Consider the following 23152-nt stretch of genomic DNA (forward strand, 5'->3'; position numbering starts at 1 on the left):
CCATTGGATGAGAGCGAGAGAGGGGCGGGGTTAGTCGACGAGAGTCCCTGCCGAAGGTTGGCTGATGTTAGAGACAGGCTGGGGATTGGCTGAGAGGTGAAAGAGGCTTTCTGTGATTGGATCATGGAAACCAGCCCTCAAAGAGAGACATGCGCTGATTGGCTGAAGCCCGCTGAGCCGAAAAGACCGTTTTTGATTGGCTGAAGGAATTAAAACTCGGTCGTAGCCCAGCACAGATACACATTGTGATTGGCTGGACAAAGACGACCTCGGCGATTGGTCAATGGGCTCTCACCCATCCAGTGAATCCTTCTCTGATTGGCTAGAGCCCCGATACCCTCTCTGATTGGCGGAGCGGGGGTTGCCGTGGCGACGCGTCCCACGCATTAGCGGGAGCCGGCGCCGCCGCAGCGATGGGGCCGGGGGACCGCCTGAAGCAGGTGAGCCCGGGGCGGGGCGGGGCGGGGCGGGGCGGGGGCCACGCTGCTGCCGCTGCCATGGCAACCGCGCCACAAAGACCCAGCCTCGGGGGGGGGCCGCGGCTCTTCGACCACCTCATGAATATTCATCGGCTCCTGAATATTCATCGACTCATGAATATTCATCGGCTCGTCATGGAGGCCTCTGATTCGTGCCTGGGGGCCGTCCCTGTCCACTCAGGGAGCGTGAGCAAACCCCGCCCCCCCCCCCCGCATAGCCGCTCATGAATATTCATGAGCATGTAAATATTCACCGCCCAAGCGGCAGGCGGGCCGGGGCGCGTCCCTCGCTCGTTTGCCCTTTAGCCCCCGCCCACGGGCTGATCGCTCCCCCCTCGCACCCCGGAGGAGCCCCGCCCTGGGCCACGCCCCCTTGTGCTCGGCGCTGCACGTGTTTATTCCGTGCCTGAGGGTGGCAGCTGGAGGCCCCAGTCACAGACCAGGAGGAGCCCGGGGACCTTGGCGCGGGACAGACGCGGAACCAAACGACAATCCCAGTGTCGCACAAGACACCGGAGGGCCCAAGGGAGCAGAATTAGCCAGCGTGGTCTGGCACCCACCGGCAGCCGAACCCCTGTCACGTATTCACATCGACCGCGAGGCCCAGCTCAGGCTCCAGTGCGCAAGGGCTTCCCTTGGGAAATTGCTCCGACGCGTTGTCACGGCTCGTGACCGACGGCAGGACACCGAGATCCAGCCGATAACACATTTGCTGTTCCCACGCTCCTCTGCGGCTGCGAGACCTGGGAGACCTGTCGACAGCGCCTCAAGCGTCTGGGGAGGTATCACCAGTGATGCCCCCGGAAGATCCTTTGCGTCAGGTGGCAAGATCGCCGCACTAACGCCAGCATCCTCGCTGAAGCCAATGTCACCAGCATTGAAGCAATGATCCTCCTGCACCAACTTCACTGGGCTGGACACTGTGCGCGGATGCCAGACTCTCGCCTCCCAAAACAAGTCCTCTGCTCTCAGCTCGCCCGTGGTCAGAGATCCCGTGGTGGTCAGAGGAAATGCTGCAAAGACACACTGAAAGTGTATCTTAAGAAAACTGATGTGGACATCACAAACTGGAGGAGCAAGCCACCAGCCGACCCCGATGGCGCCATATCCTTCATCAGGCAGTAGCCCGCTTTGAGGAGAAGCACCTTGCCCTCAAAGCTGAAAAGAGAGAGAGAAGGAAGGAAAAAGAAAGAACTAACTTTCTCCCAGCAGGCAGCTGGCCTGCCACGAAATGTCTGTACCTTTAGGGGATGGGTTGCAGTTCCAGGATCCAACTTCTGAGTCATCTCAGGACCCATATGTAAATCCGTGGTAGAGATCAGCCTTGAATCACCAATCATTTTTAATTGTCATTGCTTTTTAATAAAAAGAAAAGGAGTACTTGTGGCACCTTAGAGACGAACCAATTTATTTGAGCATAAGCTTTCGTGAACTAAGTGAGCTGTAGCTCATGAAAGCTTACGCTCAAATAAATTGGTTTGTCTCTAAGGTGCCACAAGTACTCCTTTTCTTTTTGCGAATACAGACTAACACAGCTGCTACTCTCAAACCGCTCATTAATAGTAATTCAACATGACTATTCACTCCTCGATCACCTCCTTAATATGCATCATCTCCTGAATATTCACCATCTCATTTACCTTGATCACACTCTGAATATCCAAACCCAGCATTACCTAATTACTTCCCCCTCAGTAAGATTTGTCACCTACTGAATTTCCACAGCTTTAAAAACACTCATCACTGCACGTATGTCAATGCTACGGACACTATAATATAGAGGTGGCCAACATATGGCTCTTTTACCATTAAAGTGCAGCCCGCAGCCTCCCCCCCTTCACCTGCCAGATTTGGGGGTGAGGGGAAGCTCAGGACCTCTGCCTTGCAGCACCCGCTAAATGCAAGGCGGAACAGGTTGCTTAGCATAAATAGTTAGAGCTGTGGTACTTGGAGTACCTTTCGTGGAGCTGAAGAAGAGCTCTGTGTAGCTCGAAGGCTTCTCTCTCTCACCAACAGAAGTTGGTCCAATAAAAGATATTCCCTCCCCGCCCCGGTCTCTCTAATATCCTGAGACTGACACAGCTCCAACTACTCTGGTTGGACATATGACCAGGGAAGAGTATAAAAATATTGCTCGGGCATGTAGGAATGATATCAGGAGGGCCAAATCGCACCTGGAGCTGCAGCTAGCCAGAGATGTCAAGAGTAACAAGAAGGGTTTCTTCAGGTATGTTGGCAACAAGAAGAAAGCCAAGGAATGTGTGGGCCCCTTACTGAATGAGGGAGGCAACCTAGTGACAGAGGATGTGGAAAAAGCTAATGTACTCAATGCTTTTTTTGCCTCTGTTTTCACTAACAAGATCAGCTCCCAGACTGCTGCGCTGGGCATCACAAAATGGGGAAGAGATGGCCAGCCCTCTGTGGAGATAGAGGTGGTTAGGGACTATTTAGAAAAGCTGGACATGCACAAGTCCATGGGGCCGGACGAGTTGCATCCGAGAGTGCTGAAGGAATTGGCGGCTGTGATTGCAGAGCCATTGGCCATTATCTTTGAAAACTCGTGGCGAACCGGGGAAGTCCCGGATGACTGGAAAAAGGCTAATGTAGTGCCCATCTTTAAAAAAGGGAAGAAGGAGGATCCTGGGAACTACAGGCCAGTCAGCCTCACCTCAGTCCCTGGAAAAATCATGGAGCAGGTCCTCAAAGAATCAATCCTGAAGCACTTGCATGAGAGGAAAGTGATCAGGAACAGCCAGTATGGATTCACCAAGGGAAGGTCATGCCTGACTAATCTAATTGCCTTTTATGATGAGATTACTGGTTCTGTGGATGAAGGGAAAGCAGTGGATGTATTGTTTCTTGACTTTAGCAAAGCTTTTGACACGGTCTCCCACAGTATTCTTGTCAGCAAGTTAAGGAAGTATGGGCTGGATGAATGCACTATAAGGTGGGTAGAAAGCTGGCTAGATTGTCGGGCTCAACGGGTAGTGATCAATGGCTCCATGTCTAGTTGGCAGCCGGTATCAAGTGGAGTGCCCCAAGGGTCGGTCCTGGGGCTGGTTTTGTTCAATATCTTCATAAATGATCTGGAGGATGGTGTGGATTGCACTCTCAGCAAATTTGCGGATGATACTAAACTGGGAGGAGTGGTAGATACACTGGAGGGGAGGGATAGGATACAGAAGGACCTAGACAAATTGGAGGATTGGGCCAAAAGAAATCTGATGAGGTTCAATAAGGATAAGTGCAGGGTCCTGCACTTAGGACGGAAGAACCCAATGCACAGCTACAGACTAGGGACCGAATGGCTAGGCAGCAGTTCTGCGGAAAAGGACCTAGGGGTGACAGTGGACGAGAAGCTGGATATGAGTCAGCAGTGTGCCCTTGTTGCCAAGAAGGCCAATGGCATTTTGGGATGTATAAGTAGGGGCATAGCGAGCAGATCGAGGGACGTGATCGTTCCCCTCTATTCGACATTGGTGAGGCCTCATCTGGAGTACTGTGTCCAGTTTTGGGCCCCACACTTCAAGAAGGATGTGGATAAATTGGAGAGAGTCCAGCGAAGGGCAACAAAAATGATTAGGGGACTGGAACACATGAGTTATGAGGAGAGGCTGAGGGAGCTGGGATTGTTTAGCCTGCAGAAGAGAAGAATGAGGGGGGATTTGATAGCTGCTTTCAACTACCTGAGAGGTGGTTCCAGAGAGGATGGTTCTAGACTATTCCCAGTGGTAGAAGAGGACAGAACGAGGAGTAATGGTCTCCAGTTGCAGTGGGGGAGGTTTAGATTGGATATTAGGAAAAACTTTTTCACTAAGAGGGTGGTGAAACACTGGAATGCGTTACCTAGGGAGGTGGTAGAATCTCCTTCCTTAGAGGTTTTTAAGGTCAGGCTTGACAAAGCCCTGGCTGGGATGATTTAACTGGGAATTGGTCCTGCTTCGAGCAGGGGGTTGGACTAGATGACCTTCTGGGGTCCCTTCCAACCCTGATATTCTATGATTCTACTCTGCGTACAATTAAAGATTCTGGAGCGCTTGGAAATTACTGAGGAAAAGCGCTAAGAAATTGGTGGTATTATTATTATTATCAGAATAAAACATTTTGACATTGTCAAAAGTGGGCAATTCCACATTGTCGAAACGAAACGTTTTGATGGTTCCAAAGAACAATTTTTCAAAATTTCCACAAGAAATTTCAGCTTTTTGTTCTGACTCGGAACAAAACCAAATTTCAAAATGTCAGGAGGGAAATTCTGTTTTGTGATGTAGGTTCTTGTACGTATGTAGGTTGTACATGTAAGCATGTCTCAAGAAAAGTCAGCATCCACAGCTGATTAACCATGTCCTCATGAATATTAATCACGTTGCTGATCGCCTCATGAATATCCGTCACCTCCTGCCGGCTGATTGTCTCCTCACTGATGTTGAGCACATTGTTGGTTAGCTCATGATATTCATCATTACATACAGGCAAATTGTCTCGGATTCTGATAATCTGATATGAATTAAACTATCGAACACCCCCAGCTTTACCAACCCGTTAGGAACATCAACCAGCTAATTCTTATGGCCACTGGCCAGGCTACCCCCTCTCAGGGTGGGGCATGTGTGACCTGTCATTCCTCCCCATCCCAATGTCTTGGCCACACCCCATCCCCATCATGTTCACTGACACCCCACACCACTCTCTCTTTCAGCCCCAGTGCCATGAAGCCAAGATCTGCATGTGGTGAGTAGCATCCAACCCCTCCAAAGGGGGCGCTCTAGGCACATCGCTCTGTGGCTGTTACACAGCCAGAGGCACCTTCATCTCAGCGCCAGGCAAGCCATCCCCGTGCAGCGTCTCTGCATGGCTCTTGCCCACCTCCCCACCCCAGAGGCAGCTGCATCTCAGTGCCAAGCAAGCCACCCCAAATGGTGTCGCTGTGTGGCTGCTACCCAGTTGCCCGACCCAAGATGCAGCTTCTGATAGTTATGTGTATTTTATTGATTGCTCCCAAAAGTAGGTGGAGAACAAACAAGACAAAAACAACAAAAAAAGAAAGCAACTGGAAAGGCAGGAAAAGGAGAGTGCCATGTTGGTTTCCATCTGCTAGGAATTAATCAAAAGCATCTAAAAAGTCATACCAGATCTTTTCAAATTTGTCCGAGGTCCCTCTTCTCTGAAACGTTCCCGCTCGTTAGCTGCCATGTCGGCCAAGTCACCGTGCCAGGCTTCTGCTCTTCCATCTCTCCCCCACAGATCGTTTGGCTCCGAGCACTGATCTAGAGAACCAAGCTTCCCGGGAGCTGAAGCGTTTCTAAATTGATGGGATTTAGCCCACAGCCCAGTTCTGGGAAGGCCGTTTATCCTCCTACCTACTTCTAGCCAAAGGGTTGTATCTTGGGCCACAAGGATGGCGCTCGGTAGATCACGTGTTGAGTTTGTAATGCTTTGCAAGGCACTACCCGCTTGGCTTGGGTTCCAGGCCTGGCACAGGCAATCTAAATTAGGGACGGCCTTTGGGGTCAGGGTACATACCAGGCTACAGCTGATCAGGTGAACCTATCTCCCCACCGGTTCTGGAGTCTCTGGTGCACCCAGCACATAGGACGAACTATGTTCTTAAAATGCAGATAATGCGAACGCCCTGCAGCTAGAGCAGGGAGGGGGTATGCAGTACTTGGGAATGGCAGAAACGGCTCAGCTGGGAGACCCAAAATATCTCCTTAACCTGCCATATTAATAGATGGTCTCTTGTCGACGTTCCCCAACGGGCTGTTGAGCCCGTGCTGGGGCTTCAAATGATGCTCTTTCACGGCCTTGGGGCCCCTCTCCCTGGTGCAGGAAGTACCTGGACGTTCACTCCATGGACCTCATCAACAAAGCGCAGACCACCGACGAGCTGAAGAGGTAACTGATTGTAGGACTCAGGGAAAACTCTAGGTCAGTGCCCCGCAGTCCTGGGGGGATACCCCCATCCCCTGCACCTAGGCTTGGAGTCCCCCCCATTGTCCTTCCATGGTAGGGAGAGCACCCCCTATCAGCCCCCCGTACTCTCAGGTCCTCCCTAGGGCCCCCCACCCTGGAGGGGGCCCCTGGGTGGGGAGACACCCCACCCCTGGACTCTGTGGCCCCCTGTTCGCAGGGTGCTGGCGGAGCTGTTCCAGCTGCAGGGCTGGGAATCGGACCCACGGGCCGCCATCTTGCTGGATCTCTACTTCTACACGGTGCAGTTCAGCCGGGAGCACAGCTTCAGCCGGGAGCAAAGCTCCGCCTTCTTCACCATCGTCAAAGACACCCACGAGGCCTGTGTGGGTAAGAGCGGGGGCCGAAGGGAGGCACTGCTGGCCTCTGTGGGAGGAGGGAGTCAGGGAATTGGGGCGGGGGGGCAGGAGAGCCTAAAGAAAGGGGATGAGTCTCAAGGGAGGAGCCCACAAAAATGAGTGGGGTGTAGAGGACCCTCCGTGAGTAGGGATGGGCACAGGGAGGGGGAGGAGCCTACAAGGTGGGTGGGGCTCTCAGGAGAAGCCTGGAGGTTGAACATGGCTGTGGAGAGAGGCAGTGGGGGTGGGCATGGGGAAGGAAGAGGAGGAGCCTGGAAGATGGTGTGGCTGGCGGGGAGGAGCTTGCAGGGTGGGAGGTGGCCATGGGGTGTGCGGGTCCCTCACACTCATGTCTGCTCCCCCAGAGACACCCCTGCCCAATGTGGAGGAATGTTACCGCTACTTCACCGAGCTGCTCTTCTGCCACGCCATACGGGTGAGCCCCGCCGCTCGGCACCGCCCACGGGCCAGGGAGGGACAGCTCCAGCCAGGGACCCCTTGCTGCTGCCAGCTCCCCCCCGGCAGGGCCCAGTTAGAGGGATGAGTGTGGGGTGGGGAGCCTCTGCCCATCTCCTGCCTCACCTTCTCCTCTCCCCACCCCCAGCGGCCTCCATTCAGCATCGACCTCTTCAGCCAGGAGCAGCTGGTACTCATAAGCGACTATGTGGTGAACACCTACTTCCGCCACTTCAAGCTGTACAAGTACGCCTTCACACCGCAGGTATGGCGCCCCCCGGGGAATCCCATGGGGTATGGCACCTCCAGTGTCAGCCACACCCAACACCCCCTGGGGACCTGGCCTGCCCCACCACCCGCATGGCTTAGCTGCACACAGGCCCCCTTTCTGAGTCCTCCACCCACATGGGGAAGCTAGCAGAGGGCAGGCGTGCCCAGCCCAAGACCTACCTCAGCCCCTACAGCTTCCAGGACGGCCCTGTTTTCTCCCCTCGCAGATCCGGCTGGACATATCGCTGTCCTACGTGGGAATGCCAGAGCCGGAGCCCGCAGCTGAGCTGGGTGAGTAGCTGGTGCTCACCAGACCCCAAAACCTCTCGGCCATGCGGCTGAACTCAGAGGAGTTTACCCTCCTTCGTACCCATGGGAGGGGTTTGGTTGGGAGGTGCAGGGGGGAGATGGTTGGGGCTTCTCCTTTCTGCTGCTGACCAAGAGCAAGCCCTGGGGCCTCGGAGCCAAGGTGAAAATGCTCGAACAGGACGGCAATTCCCAGCCAAAGAACGTTGAGACAGTGGCTTTTTGATGCCAGCAGAGTGGGGCACCTGAGGGTGCTGGGCGGGACAAGCTCCCAGACACCACAGAAGGGAGGAGGGGGCTTTAGGAGGTACGGGAAGGTGGAGCATCCAGCCAATGAAGCCAAGCCCCACCCTGATTATCCACTGTCTTCACCCCCCAGCAGGAGAGCTGGGTGAGAGCGTGATGGCACCTGTCCCCCCAGTGCAAGAGGAGGAAGCAGACAGTGGACCTACAGCCCCCAGTGAGAGTAAGAGAGTGAGGAAGAGTGAGGCCTGGAATGAGATATGGGGCCTTTCCCCTTTGGGGGCAAACGGGGCCTCCAGACTGGCCCCAGGGTGGGGGGTGGGGAATGGGACCTAGGCTTTTTCCTTCTGGGGGGCACCAGTCCTGCTCCAAATCTAGGGTGAGGGATCTGGTTGGCTGCTTTCTTCACCCCTCTCCCCACTCCAGGCCCTAGGGCCCCGCTGCGGGAATACATCTCGGCTCAACTCTGCCAGGAGATGGCCCAGCTGCGGCTGGCAGTGGAGGAGCAGCTACGGGCCAGCGAGGAACAGTTCAATGCCAAGCTGGCCCTGCTGGAGAAGGTGCCCAACTCCTCCAAGGGGGGCGGCCGGGGCCGCCGGAAGTGAGGGGAGAGAAGAGTGCAATAAAGGACTCCAATTCTACGGTGGTGCCATGTCTCACTGCCCTGGGAAACTGCACCCTGCTGGGGGGGAACCCCAGTCTCAAGGTCCCCCCCCACTGCCCCTGCCCCAGGGACAGTGCCCCCTGCTGGGGAGACAGCTCCCAGTCCCTGCACTCCCAGACCTGGGGCCCCTGCTGGGAGTACAGACGAAGGAAGGACCCCCAGGCGCTGTAGGGGTCACAACAGATTTTTATTCTAATTCACAGGAATTCAGACTACAGGAAAAAAAGTAAAAATTAACCAAGCTACATCAGCGGGGCCTGGCTAAGCCATGGCGGGAGGGGGGGAGCATTTGGCCCCATCTCCCCAACTCTGCCATCTAGGTGGAGGGGAGGATTTGGCCCCATCTCCCCCAGGCTGCAATACTGACCAAGTTTAAAAAAAAAAAAAAAAAAAAAAAAAAAAAGACACGGGCAGGGGGATGCACACAGCACACCAGCCCCCTCCCTGCCAGACACACATGGGGTCCTTAAACCTCACCCAGTCAGGACTGCCCCTTCCTGTCCAGAGATCCCTGACAAACCTGCATTAGGGCCCCCCCTGCAGCCCCCCAGTGGAGGGTTCCCTGGCCTAAAGTTCAGTGCAACCATCCCTACCCCCCACTCGCGGTTCCCAGGCTAGGAGGGGGGTCACCCCAGGATCTCCCCCAGCCCAGCCTGGTCCCTGCCTCCTAGTGGAGAGGAGCAGTGGTGCTCCGCCCCCTCGCCATGGCCCAGCTCCACCCCCTCGCCCTCCGCGCCCAGCAGGGCCAGCAGCAGGGCCTTGGGCAGGTTCTCGAAGAGGGCGGCGCGGTTCTGCTGCTCGCCCTTCTTGACCCAGTGGCCGTAGATGCGGAAGGCGCAGGCGTCGATGAGCTTGCGCACGCCCTTCAGCGCGTAGGGGTCACGCAGCAGCAGCTCCCGCGTCACCGGCCGCGTCCGAACCCGGTAGCTGTTGAACATGCGGATGGAGGCCAGCACTGTCCACACCAGCACCTACCACGCAGGACAGACCATCAGCAGGAGGGTGGGGGTGCGTGGGAGAGACCATTATCCCAGTGGGTGGGAACACAGGAGAGCCCAGTATCCCTGTTCCTGATGTGGGGGGAATGAGGCAGCAGGGGAAACCATTAGCACAGGGCAGAGGGGGAGGCCACAGGGGAGACCACTTTCCAATTGCAGAGGGGAGGAATGGGATGGCAGAGACCATCATCCCACTGTAAGGAGGAGGAGAAGCCAGGTGGCAAAGGAGAGACCATTATCCCCACCATTGGGGAGGCGGGGGGGGGGAGCACATAGGAGATGCCATTACTCCAGTGCTGCGGAATGGTTATTCCAGCAAAGGGGAGAATGGAAAAGGAAGAGGGATAGGGGGAGTCACAAGAGCCCCTTAAGGCAGCACATGGAGGAGGGGGGCACGTACCCTGAAGAACCCAGCAAAGTCCATGAGCTCCGTGCAGTGGGGGGGAGAGGGAGAACCCAGGAGAGCTCAATTCAGGTGGGAGGGGGAGAGGGGAACCTGGGAGAGCCCATTAGCTCAGTGCAGGCCGGGGGGAGTTATTGGGGACTCAAGAGCCCACTGACCCAAGGGAGGGGGTTCTTGCTGGAAGGCCCATTACAGTGATGGGGAAAGCCCTGGAAGAGCCCCAGCTAGTGGGGAGGGGGAGAAGGAGGTGACTCACCCTGAACCGGCGGTAGGGGCTGAACAGCCGGACCGGGCGCCCCACGCAGCGCTCGAAGAAGGGATGCTGCAGGGCTTGCTCCGCCGTCAGCCGCTCCGCCGGCTCCACACACAGCAGCCGCGAGATCTGCAGGGGCAGGAGGAGTCAGGGGGGCCTAAGCCACTAGACCACGGGGTGCCAGGGGACAATCCACTCAGCACAAGGGCATTGGGGGGGGGGGACTGTTTTATTCAGAGGGGGTGGGGGGAAGCTGATTGATTTGGGGATGGAGTTGGGGGGTTGCGACTGCAGGAGGCGGATCCAATTGGGATGGCAGGGGGGCCTCCTGCTCTCACCAGGTCCTTGACGGTGTCGGAGCGGTCATCCCACTCAGGGGAGCTGAACTGGTAGTGTCCCTCCATGATCATGCGCAGCATCAGCATCTGCTTGCGGTGCCAGAATGGGGGTGAGCCGGCCAGCAGGGAGAAGAAGATCACCCCACATGCCCACCTTGGGGGAGGAGAGGTGGGGGTGAGGTCACGCTACGGTTCCATGAGTAAGACCTAGGGTAGGCAGAGCCACTGGGAGGGGGACAGATGGACAGACACAGACCAATGGGTGGAGGGATGGACAGACGGATCATTGGCCTGGAATCACGGACACAACTCAGCCACCGTGAATCTGCAGGGAGGGGCCAGAGGGTGGAGCCAGGAGTGGGGGATCAGCAGCAAGAGGGGCCAATGGCCACTGTGTGGGGAGCTGGGCCCCTCCCCACACCAGATGGCAGACAGGGCCACCTCCCCCACACGCTCTCAAGTCAGACCCATCACTTGCCAGGTGGGACCATGTGTACGGGGCTGGGACAGACACAATGGGGCGGGAGGGGTCAAGTCATTCCTACCGGATCCATCAGGGCGCTGGTACTGGGGGGAGGGCGGGCATGGAAACCACTAGCTGGGGACCTGGTCAGAATCCCACACAGAGGGTGGGTGGGTGGCCAGCCAGCAGGGGGCACATGGGGGTGTCTAAGAGCCATAACAGGAACTGAGGTAGACAGGGCAAGCCCACCCACTCCCCCCCCGCCCCCCCCAGAATGAGCCCTTCTCCCCACAGCCCAAAGGTGGTTGCTGGAACAGGGACTCACAGGTCCACTTCCTGGCCGTAGCCCGGGTGCATCTCATCCATGGAGCACTTGAGGATCTCTGGGGCTAAGTACCCGGGGGTCCCGCACAGCTCTGGTGTGGGGGAGGGGGAAGAGAGACACCCCAGGCATGGGTGAGCGGGGACCAACAGTGCCCTTCAATTCCCTCCCAGATCAGCCCCATGGATCAGCCCGCCCCCGCACCCCCCCCCCCACCCCGAAGCAGTCCCCAGCAGCTCCCCCCTTCCACCCAGCCATGTTCTCCCTTCCCCCAACCCTGAATCGCTCAGCCCCCCAGACTGGGGTGTGTGCTCCCCTCCAACCCCTCCCCACCCATCAGTCAGCCCCTTGGCCTCTCCCCTCCCCACAGTCCCCTGGATTGACCCAGCTAGCTCAGCCCTCCCACTGACAATAGATCAGCTTGGCCTCCCTCCTGTCCTCCCCCCAGGCCCAGCCAGCCAGTCCCCTCCCACCCAGCCTGCTCTGACCCCGCAGTTTCTGCCCCGGCTCCAGCCGGCAGGAGAAGCCGAAGTCAGAGAGCTTTATATTGAGCTGATCGTCCATGAGGATGTTCTCGGGCTTCAAGTCACGGTGGATGATGTGGCTGGCATGCAGGTAGCTCACTGCCTCCAGCAGCGCTCGCATGATGCACCTGTGGGGGGAGGGGGGAGGAGAGGGAAGAGCCAGATCGCTCCTACAGCCACTGCCTCACCAAACAGAGGGTGCTGGGGGGAGCAGGGCAGGAGCGCGGCTGCGGGGGAGCTCCTGGCTACTGCAGCCCCAGCTTCCCCCAGCAGCGGGCATTGTACGGTACCTGGTCTCCTTCTCACTCAGGGTCACTTTCTCCGTCAGGTAGTCAAAGAGCTCCCCACGCCGCATCCTGGGGAGAGAAGGGGGTTGTCAGCCAGCTTGGGGGGGGGCGGGCGGCTGTGGTGGGGTGACAGGGCAGATTGGGGGTGATCAGCCCTGGTGGGGTGGGTGGAAATTGGCCCAGGGAGCGGATGGAGTGGGAGGGAGCCCAGGCAGGCAGTACAGGATGTGGGGACACCACCTTTCCTGATCCATGGGCACAGGCACCCCACACCACAGCAACTCTGGGGTCTGCAGGAGGTAGGCTGGTTCCATTCCTGGTGCGAGAGCCCCAGGGCACGGGGGGCCCCTACAGGGAGTGGGGGCACACGTGAGTGTGCCGGAGGCCCCTGCGGTGTGGCAGGCCCCTGCAGGGGTGGAGGAGTGGGGGGGGGGGGGAATCACTCGTGGTAGGGTCCTGGTGGGAGAAGTGGGGGCTGGGCAGGCCCCTCTGGGGAAGGGGCATGGGAGCGCAGGAATCTCATACTCACAGATCAAACACCAGGAACATGAACGTGGACGACTCGTAGGAATCAATCAGTGAAACTGTGGGGAGAGAAAGGAGTGAGAGGATGGGGGGGTTACAGCGGAGCACTCCTTGTGTCGGGGGTGGGACTTCCTGCCAGAGGGGTGCCCAGAAGATTGCTGGGGGGGGGTCACTGGGTACATAGGCACTGCAAACAAGGGATGTTCGTAACTGGGGTTAAACTACCAGTGAAGACGCAGTGACTTGGGTTAGCCGGGGGAAACTGACACCAGCCGTCTAGGCTTCAAAGCTCCGCTAATACCAAATTCTAAGTAAGTCTCGCATGCAGTGGCTGGAAGCAGACAGGGAGAGGTCACCCTTGGTTTGTTTGCTGTCTGCTTGTCTCAGGTAAGGGACGCAGAAACAGTAAAGCATCACAATGAGCAACAGCGAAGCAACTGCAAAACCAGAGCTGGCCAGGCTGGAGGCAGAAGAAAGCAACAGAGAACATGAGCACCAGAAACGGTGAGCAAATCAGGGAGCTGCCTATTGGCAAGCCCTAGAAGGTGAGAAGCAAAGAGAAGAGTGAGACGCAGCAGCTCATGCATGAGCTGCGGAGCTGAGAGAGAAAGAGATCCAAGAAGAGGAGCAGCGGATGTATAACCTGGACAGATCCCAGCATCACCAATCTCTCCCTCCACTCAAAGAACCCTTAGCTCAGACAAGTTGTATCCTGTGTACAGGGAATCAGCCTGCACTAAAGAATATCTGACCACATTTGAAAGGCTCTGTGAGATTCACAATATTCTTGAGGACAAGAAAGACCCCCCACTGACTGCAAAACTGTCTGGTAAAGCTTTGAATGTATTTAATGAAATGCTGATTCAGGAAGCGTTGTTATACAGTATCGTACATTTCAAAAAGCTGTTTTACAAGGTTTCAAGTTACTCCTGAAGCGAATAAGACGTGCGACAACAAGGAAATGGATAAAGGGGAAGAGGGCTGAGGATTACAACTAATGATTCGATATCTTTGCTCCAGAACATTTCCTGCATATGTGCACTGACAACATTAGGAACAGTCTGAGAGATAAATCTTTAAAATCTGTGCAAGAGATGGCCACTCTGGCTGACTCCTTTGTGCAAGCCCAGAGGTGCAATGAGTGCAAGCCACAGAAAGGAGGGACCCAAACCCAGCGTAAAGGGGATCCCATTTTACCCCTGGGAAGGAGGCCTAAGGACTCACCCCTGCAGAATCATTCCCCTTCTGAAAATCCTCATCACAAACCTCCTGTGACAGAGGAGGGTCCCAGTCAGTGTTTCCATTGTAACTCCACTGACCACCTGAAAAATCAGTGGCCTGAGCTAAAAGAAACCAGGCCCCAGCCAACCCACATTAACGCAGCTGTCCTTAATACAGGCGCTCCAGAGCTACCCCCAGGGTATAATGATGAGTTTTCTGAGGACTGACCCCGAGGGGGTAGCTATGGAATTTATTAAGGCTTCCAGAGTAAATACCAAGGAGTGCATGATGTGGAGAGACACCGGAGCCCAGATCTCTCTGGTCAAGGGAAGCATGGACCAAAAGACTGACCTGTTACCTGACCAGAAGGTGGAGCGTCTGGCTGTGGGGGGATATAACATTCCTGTACCTTTAGCCAAGGTGCATGTGGACTGGGAAGGTTTGGAAGGTGTCTTGCCGGTACGGGTGCGGGATAGTAACCCCATGGAAATGCTTGCTGGGAGTGATATTTTGCTTATGGCTATTAATGTGGTAACTTGTAGCAAAAGGTAATCATATGCTGGGATCCCAGAGGAGAGTGGTAAAATCCCAGAGATTGCTTGGGGGGGGGTCTATCTAGCTCCTCTGCAGCAGACGGAAACTGCATTTCCACATGTGGGAAAGGGTTGAGGCTGTGTCCTGCACGGCAGAGAAAAACAGCATGGCCTCGGGCTAGGGGCAGGGCAGAGAGAGGATGAGCCCTGTGACTGAAGACACTGTCCCAGATATCAGATTTTTTTGTTTGTTTTGCAACTGAACAAAGGATAAACCCCACTCTAGAGAGCATAAAAGAGTGTGTCCTAGATGAGGCCCCAAGCAGGGAAGATGGGGAGAGGTTTTTTAAAGAAGATGGGAGATTGCATAAAGATGCTCCATTGACAAAAAACCAAAAGCCCTGGGCGTCCCTCTAAGCAGTTGGTTGTGCCCACCAGCACTGTGGGGAATTAATGTTGTTAGCACATGACTGACCTTTTGCTAATCACCTGGGGCCACACAGAACCTGAGACGGGTTAAAAGAAAATGTCTGCTGGCCAGGAAAACAGAATGATGAAAGGAATTATTGCAGAAGACCTGCAGGACCCCAGACAGTTCCTCTACACCCCTTGCCTCTGATACGAGAGACATTCCTGAGGGTAGCAATGGACATTGTGGGGCCCATGTCCTACCAAAAGGGGGAAAAAATCTATTTTGGTGGTGGTGAATTTGCCACTAGGTATCCTGAGGCTGTAGCTCTGACTAACACCGAGACAGAGAAAGAGCCAGTAACTGAATATGTACACAGGTTAAAAAAGGAGTTAGAAGACATGATGGCTGGTAAATGAAGATATAAATCATGTTAGAGAGCCTTATGGTAATTTTGTCCCACAACTAGTCCATGTGAACAGACTTAGAGCCTATCACAGCAGGGAAGCCATGGTGAACATGATCCACTGTGTAGAGGGGGAAACTGAGGCACACCACCTCATTGATTGAATGGCTGAATGCCAAACTGACTCAGCCCTGGAAAGCATCACTATCTGCAGTGCATTAACACCAGTTGAAAGGGCAGAGGTGTTGTCTGTGTTGCAATAACACAAAGAAGTGTTTTCTCACGAGCCAGGGAAGATCCACTTGCTAACTCAGAAGATCATTACAGAAGGGCCACAGTCGCCCCCCAGCAGACCCTCCAGGGCCACTTGCAAGATGCAGGAACAAATTCAAACAGCAATACAAAACATGTTGGACCTGGGAGTAATTAAAGAGTCTGACAGCATCCGATGAAGTGAGCTGTAGCTTACGAAAGCTTACGCTCAAATAAATTTGTTAGTCTCTAAGGTGCCACAAGTACTCCTTTTCTTTTTGCGGATACAGACTAACACGGCAGCTACTTGGAAACCTGACAGCTCTTAGGTGTCACCTGTGGTCTTGGTCTCTAAGAAATACAACACTTTATGGTTTTGTGTTGATTATAGAAAACTCAATGCTTTGCAGCACCAGATGTGTATTTCATCCCTAGAATTGATGATATAATGCACATTTTAAGGAAAGCTAAATATCTCCACTCTTGATTTAACTCAAGGTTACTGGCAGATTCCTTTAGATAAGGGTGCTCAGAAAAAAAAAAATCGGCTTTCATCACTGATATGGGACTCTGGGGTCATAATGTTACCATTTGGGTTAATTAATGCTGGAACCAACTTTCAGAGGCTGGTCAACCCAGTGTGAACATAGACCCTTGCAGAGCTCTGCAAACCATTTAAGGACATCGCAGTGTTTAGCAATACTTGGGCAGATCACAAAACACACTCGGAAGTTGTGCTATCAAAGCCCAAAGAGCTAGGCCTAACCATAAAAGCCTCTAAGTGTAAAATTGGAGCAGCCACAGCTCCTTATTTGGAACACTGGGTAGGGGGAGGGTCACAGATCCCATGAGCGCTTAAAAAGTTGAAGCCATTGGAAACTGGCCTGTACCTCAAACCAAAAAACAGGTCCACTCTTTCATAGGTTTGGTAAACTATTACTTGAGGTTTGTTGGGGTTACTTGGGGTTCAGCAACATTGTATCTGCAATCACAGACCTATGTCACAAAAATAAATAAATAAACCTAACAAAGTCATATGGACAAAGGCACATCAAGAGGGATTTGATAAGGTGAAGAAAATCTTGTCCAAAAAAGCTAGTCCAGATTTTGACAAAATGTTTGAACTGTGTACAGGTGCATCAGACATTGGTCTAGGCCAGGGGTTTCAAACATGCGGCCCCTGGAGTTATTTCCTGTGGCCTGCCATAGGCGCAGACTCCACCGGCTGCCAGGCTCCCCTGACCCCCCGCCTTCCCGCCCAAGCGCGCCACATCTCCGCCTACCTCCCAGCGCTTCCCGCTGCTTAGGACTTTCCAGGAGGGAGGAGCGGGGACGCGGCATGCTCAGGGCAAGAGGTGGAGAAGAGGGGCCTGGGAGAGGATTTGGGGAAGGGGTTGGAATAGGGGCAGGGAGGGGGCGGAGCTGGAATGGGCGTGGGGAAGGGGCAGGGCCTCATGGAAGGGGTGGAGTGGGGAAAGGGCCAGGGGCAAGGTGTGGGGCTTTTGTATGGAAGGGTTTCAGTGATGCTGCCCTCGGGCCAATGTACTAGTCCTCATGTGGTCCTCGTGGTTATTTGAGTTCGAGATCCATGGTCTAGGCTCTGTGCTGAAGCAGATGGGGGGAAAAACAACAAATACCCCATCACCTTCTTAAACAATTGACACCCACCGTACAAAATTATCCTGTCATAGAAAAAGAACATTATGCTACAGTGTAGGCAGTCAAGCAATTAAGGGCCTATCTTATTAACAGAAAATTCAGGGTACTGATGGATCATTCGCCATTAATCTTGTTTAAAAAAACCTGAAGGCTCAATTTCCAAGCTTCTATGCTAGAGTCTTATACTCCAAGAATTTGATATGGAAATTGTTCATATAAAGGGAAGGGAAAACATGGTGGAAGATGCCCTATCCAGGAAAGAGGGCCCTGACCTGCTGCCTCCAGGTCAGCCAGTGACTAATCTTACTGCAGCTCTGTAAAGGGGGAGGTGTGACAGAATGTACTTCTGAATTCACACCCTACGCACTATTGTTATAATCTTTGTAAAAAGCACACCCTGCAAGGGATCATTTGAAAACTCATAATTTGCTAATCATTGTCATCCTGATAAAATATGTGTGGAAATATTGTACGTGAAGTTATAACATTCCTCTGTATGGTGTTAAGAACATATGTTTCAAACCGAGGTTGGCAAACAGGTCTATCACAAACAAAGGAATGGGTGCTCTGTTTAATTTGCATTTAAGCAGTAAAAAGAGTCATCAAGCAGGAAGGGAAACAAAGGAAGCTCAAACAGGTGAGAAAAAAGCAGCAGGGAGCATCCTTCCACACAGACTTTTTTATCTCTTGGAACCAAGTTTTAAATGTTTTTCAAAAGAAGAACTGAAACTACAAAAGAGAGGGAAAAACATCCCAAGACACCCCTCTCTCTCTGTCCATCGATTCTCTACATCTAAAGGGACAAAGGAAGCAGCTGTTGGAATGCAGAAGGGGTCCTAAGTTAAGAGGTTTGGTCAAACCGCTGAGTATCAGGGGGGTACCCGTGTTAGTTTGTATCCACAAAAACAAATCCACAAACTGCTGAGCACACGCGGTCAGAAAACAAACTGTTAAATTCAAAGCAAGGTTAAGTTAGGCATCGGTTGCATTTTATCTTTATTTTTCTTGTACCCATTTCTGACATATATGCCTCATTACTTGTACTCACTTAAAACAACAATAAAAATAGTCATAAATTTAATAAGTACAAAGAGATTTTATCTAATCAAGTATGTTTAAAATGAAGTGTCTGGGAAACGCCACTGGGGTGGTAAGTTGTGTGCATTATTCCTATTAAAGAAATAATGCACTAAATGTAACTTGTACTGTCCAGGAGAGGGTTGGGCACAACAGGACATACATTTCTGGGGGGGAAATCTTAAGACTGGGGGTGTATTGGGGGTCACCCTGCTGTATAACCCAGGCTGGTGAGAGCCAGATTGTAACCCAGGTGTGGCTGGCAGGCTTCAGCTACACACAGGGTGTGACTTGCATGCTGTTTGTGAGCAGCCCAGGTGGAAGGCACTTCAGCAAGGTTGCAGGCAGGAGTGACACAGCTGTTCATTAGTCTGGACTGCATCCTGGTATGTCACAGGGGATGGTACCAGGGGTGGGACTTCCTGTCATAGGGGTGCCCGGGAAATTTGGAGGGTGTTACCCGGTATAGAGGCACAGCAAAAAGGCGTGTTCTTCACTGGGGTTAAACTAGCAGTGAGTTGGGTTAGCAGGGGGAAAAAAAAAATCAATTCCAGTCCTCTAAGCTTCAACCTGAGCTGTTAAATCTTCATCTCTACTTCACAGCTCCCTGGGTGCAAGCAGCGATGTCTGTTTCACTACAGTCAAATGTATATCTGGGAACAAAGAATGTGGGCCATACTACAAGATGGGTGACTCTGTCCTGAGAAGCAAGTGACTCTGAAAAAGATTTGGGGGTCATGATGTATGATCAGCAGATCATGAACTCCCAGTACAATCTAGCAGAGAAAGGTCTAATACGATCCAACGGCTAGAAACTGAAGCTGGACAAATTCAGCTCAGAAATAAAGCGGACGTATTGAACAGGGGGCATAATTAACCATTCAAACAAATGACCAAGGTTCCCGGGGGATTCTCCGTCACTGGCAATTTTAAAATCAGGACTGAATGTTTTTAAAAACACCCACTCTGCTCCATAAGGAATAGCCCAGGGAAGCTCTCTGGCCTGTGTTATACACGAGATCAGACTAGATCATCCCAGTGGTCCCTTCTAGATTTGGAATCCATGAACTCAAGGCCACACCTGTTTTTTGCAGTGTAAACATACCCACTTACTGACATAGGGTGTCCCAGGGGGACGGAGGGTGTCACTCACTGATGTAGGGGTGCCCAGCCACCTGACGCAGGATGGCAATCTCCTTGCCCGTGGAGGTCCGCACCTCCTCTAGCTGCTGCGGGGTCATGCGCTCCGGGGTCACCTCAATGATCTTCACCGCAAACTCCTGCCCCGTCTGCTTATGCACGCAGCGCCGCACCACGCTGCTCACGCCCCTGCCATGGACAGACCAACAGACACCACTGTGAGACAGACACCCACAGCCCTCCACACCCTGTTGATTCATACGTTTCAAGTCCTGATGGAACCACTGTGATCATCTAGTTCCAATAGCTAGTTACTTTCACTGTGAGATGTTTACAAATTCAGACTACAGATAAGATGCACAGTTTCAACCTCCAGCCGTTGGATCATGTTAGACCTTTCTCTGCTAGACTGAAGAGTCCATCATCGAATTTTGTCCCCCGCATAAATACTTAGAGACTGTGATCAAGTTACCCCTCAACCTTCTCTTTCTTAAGCTAAATAAATTGAGCTCCGTAAGTCTATCGCTATTAGGCAGGATTTCCAACCCTTTGATCATTGTCATGGCTCTTCTCTAACCTCTCCAGTTTATCAACATCACCTGCTCACCCACCTGCTGCGGACAGACAGGCACCCTGGTGAGATAGACAGACTGACACCCACAACCCCCCCACCCCACGCTGCTCACAGACCTGCCATGGACAGATGTAGCCACCCATCTCTGTGTGCACAGAGCTCCCCCTCACCCCAACCCCCCCCCCCCCCAGTAAGGAGCGAGACCCTTCCCCCTGCCCCACCTGCCGATGACGTCCTTGGGGTCATACTTCTGGTAGAACTCCTTAGCGCCGGCCCAGTCGGGCAGCTCATCGTCTAGCCCTACATCTCGGGTCATGCTGGCCGGCTCCCCAGGAGCTGAGCTCCAGGACCCCCGCACCTGCTGGGTGAAAGAAGAGTCAGACAGCAAGTGGGGAGGGAGCAGTGATCTGTCCCATAGACCCTTCACACACACACCCCACCTTCCCCTGCAGCATGGGAGACCCCCAGCGCAGCCAACTGGCCCCATTCCCTCTCCCGTCCAGCCCACTTCACTTCCCCCAGTTCCCCACTTCTCTTCCCCAGCAATCCCTTTTCCAGCTAGCATACCCCCTTTCCCCTCCAGATAACCAGCCAGATCACCCACCTCCTTGCATCCCCCCCAGCCAGCCCCACCCATGTGACCCCACCCAGACACCCTCCCACAGAGTGCCCCCTCCCCACCCACGTGCCCCTCCATCCCAGCCTCCTCCCACGGAGCACCCCCTCCCCACTCACGTGCCTCCCCTCCCCAGCCATCTGACCCCCTCCCAACACTCCCTCCCCAAGCCAGCCAGCCCCCCTTTCACTGTGCCCCATTCCCAGCCCCCAGGCTTGGGGTGATCAGACCTCAGCAAGAGCCACTTTGAGGGGAGCCATCTTGGAAGGGTCTAGACAGGAGCTGGAAGGCAGGGGGAGCTCCGGGTGGGATGGAACAGGAGCAGAAGGGTGAGGGAGCTAAGCCAGGCCGCCGGCCTGAGCAGCGAGGGCAGGCTGGGTGGCAGCAGGGGTGATGCTGAGCGAACAAGCGGGGAATGTGCGGGGTGCAGCCAGCCGAGCTGGGATCCCACCCACCGCAACCACTGACTGGGTCCGCGCCAGCGCCCCGCCACAGGGTGCCCTGATCCCCACCTAGGGGACCCAACGGGGCATCCCCCAGCCTCCCCCCCACGGGGCATCCCCCAGCCTCCCCCCCACGTACCCCCCCGCCACGGGGCGTCCCCAGCCTCCCCCCCACGTACCCCCACACACACGGGGCCTCCCCCCCCACGTCCCCCCCCACACACGGGGCGTTCCCGAGCCCCCCCCCCACGTACCCCCCCACACACGGGGCGTTCCCGAGCCCCCCCCACGTACCCCCACACACACGGGGCCCCCCCCCCAGGGGGCCTCCCCCCGAGCATCGCGCTCCCGCCCACTCACCCGGCACCTCGGTTTCGAGCCGGACTCCCAGCCCCGCCCCCTACGTCTGCCCCGATTGGCCCGCACTGTCCCACCCCCACGGGAGGAGAGGCAAGACGGCCAATCAGCAGGCAGGAAGAGTGAGTCGCGAGCCAGGGGTCATGAGTGGGGGAGCCAATAAGAGGCGGATCTAAGAATTAAGCCACCGCCTGATTGTCCAGTCGAGCTGTGGGGTGGGGCCGGGCGTGGTGAGTGGCGGACACCCGGACCAATGAGGAGTCCAAGGCGGGGTTTGAACCTGAGTGAGGGCTCAATTGACCGACCAGGAACGGGAATGTGGAGCAGCCCTATGATTGACAAACCAAACGGCCAGTCAGCCGAGGACAGGGGCGGGTAGGTCTTTAAAGCTAACCAATCAGGAGCCAAGAGAGGGCCCGCCGGAGGGGAACAGGGGGAAGCTCTTAGAGGAGCAGCTTCCTGGGTCAGCCAAGGGGCAGCCGGGTGACCTCTGACCCCAGAGGCAGGGTTAGGGGCCCTCACGCCAAAGGGGGTGCAGCCTGGTCACGTGACCTGACCGGTGCCCTGGGCTGTCACATGGCAAATGCTGACCCCCAGCTGACCCCATGGTGCCCCCCGGTCACGTGACCAGCCGGGGGCACTGCAGCAGGGGGGGCTGCCCTGGACCCATCCTGCCCCCGAGGCCCCGTAGAGCCCGGGGCGGCCAGTGTCCCCCCAGCCCCCCCTGCACGGAGCCCAGCCACCGGCCTTCGGCTGCACCCGGGGTCGGCCCCCTTTCAGTGCCGAGTCTTCACTGAGTCCCCCTCATTTAGGGTTTCGCCTGCCGGTCGTGCATGGTACCGTTTTTAGAGGGTCTCTTTCTAGACGTCCATAATCTATCACTAAACTATTGTTGTATGTCAAGTAAATAAGGTCTTTAAAATGTTTAAGAAACTTCATTTAAAATTAAATTAAAACGGGGAGCCCCCCCCACCCCTCCCACCCCACCCGGAGCGGTGGCCAGGACCCAGGCAGTGTGAGTGCCACTGAACATCAGCTCGCACGCGGGCCATAGGTTGCCTGCCCCTGGGCTAAAGCATCTTCCAGAAAGGCCTCTGGGCTGGATGTGAACAGGGGGTGGCGGGACCCCGTATCCCTCTCCCCAGTGCGCCCGATTCACCTTCCTGCTCCTCTGCGCTCCTCCCCTCCTTACCCATCCGTGGCTCGCGTCAGCCCCTTGTGCCCCCGCGCCGTCCTGGGAGCTCGTGTTTGTCCGCCCTGACCCCTAGATCCGTTTTGGCGTCACTGCTGCCCTGGCTACAGTCCCCCATTCGCGTGCTCTGGCCTGCGTTTCTCGAGCCCAGCTCTGCATTTGGTTGTGTAACCCACATACCTCCCAGGAGCGGTGTTCTGTCCCATCTAGCGGCACCGAGACCACTTAAAGAGAGAGATAAAATGAGTCTGCTTAACAGCCAGGTGGCTTTTAGCTCATGAGGTAGAGGCTCATGCACTAAGCTCCAGAGCTACCCATTTGATCCCGCCCGCCGATGACCAGGATCTGTTGGTGTTACAAGTCGGGGCTCATCTAGGATATCACCTGGGAAGTCTCTGAAGCTCGGGATGCACTTCCCCAGCTAGGGGAACTGT

The 23152-nt window shown here is 54.9% G+C and overlaps 2 protein-coding genes across 8 annotated transcripts; one reads left to right on the forward strand and one right to left on the reverse strand.

Moving 5' to 3' along the window:
• Window positions 1–334: 334 nt before the first annotated feature.
• On the forward strand, window positions 335–8703 carry CFAP119 (cilia and flagella associated protein 119). Of its 4 annotated transcripts, none has more exons than XM_084629826.1 (9): window positions 335–440; window positions 5179–5210; window positions 6309–6374; window positions 6610–6779; window positions 7153–7223; window positions 7392–7508; window positions 7741–7804; window positions 8199–8285; window positions 8489–8703. In XM_084629826.1, exons 1-9 carry the CDS (start codon window positions 414–416, stop codon window positions 8665–8667), a joined length of 813 nt encoding a protein of 270 aa, XP_084485952.1. In that variant the 5' UTR covers window positions 335–413; the 3' UTR covers window positions 8668–8703. The 4 variants fall into 4 exon arrangements, with proteins under 4 accessions (XP_084485952.1, XP_084485953.1, XP_084485955.1 ...); XM_084629827.1 differs by having other exon boundaries at window positions 8202–8285; XM_084629829.1 differs by lacking the exon at window positions 8199–8285.
• Window positions 8704–8894: 191 nt separating this feature from the next.
• Window positions 8895–21602, reverse strand: PHKG2 (phosphorylase kinase catalytic subunit gamma 2). 4 transcript variants are annotated; one of them, XM_084631555.1, is made up of 10 exons: window positions 21530–21602; window positions 20332–20471; window positions 19550–19725; window positions 12844–12898; window positions 12318–12383; window positions 11992–12155; window positions 11507–11597; window positions 10719–10872; window positions 10384–10509; window positions 8895–9697 (listed from the first exon to the last, which is right to left on the reverse strand). In XM_084631555.1, exons 2-10 carry the CDS (start codon window positions 20424–20426, stop codon window positions 9353–9355), a joined length of 1272 nt encoding a protein of 423 aa, XP_084487681.1. In that variant the 5' UTR covers window positions 20427–20471; window positions 21530–21602; the 3' UTR covers window positions 8895–9352. The 4 variants fall into 4 exon arrangements, with proteins under 4 accessions (XP_084487681.1, XP_084487682.1, XP_084487679.1 ...); XM_084631556.1 differs by having other exon boundaries at window positions 20332–20468; window positions 21530–21568; XM_084631553.1 differs by lacking the exon at window positions 21530–21602 and adding an exon at window positions 20957–21220.
• Between the last annotated feature and the right edge of the window lie 1550 nt (window positions 21603–23152).

Source organism: Lepidochelys olivacea (assembly GCF_965140295.1).
Source record: "Lepidochelys olivacea isolate rLepOli2 genome assembly, chromosome: 6".
NCBI lineage: Eukaryota > Metazoa > Chordata > Testudines > Cheloniidae > Lepidochelys > Lepidochelys olivacea.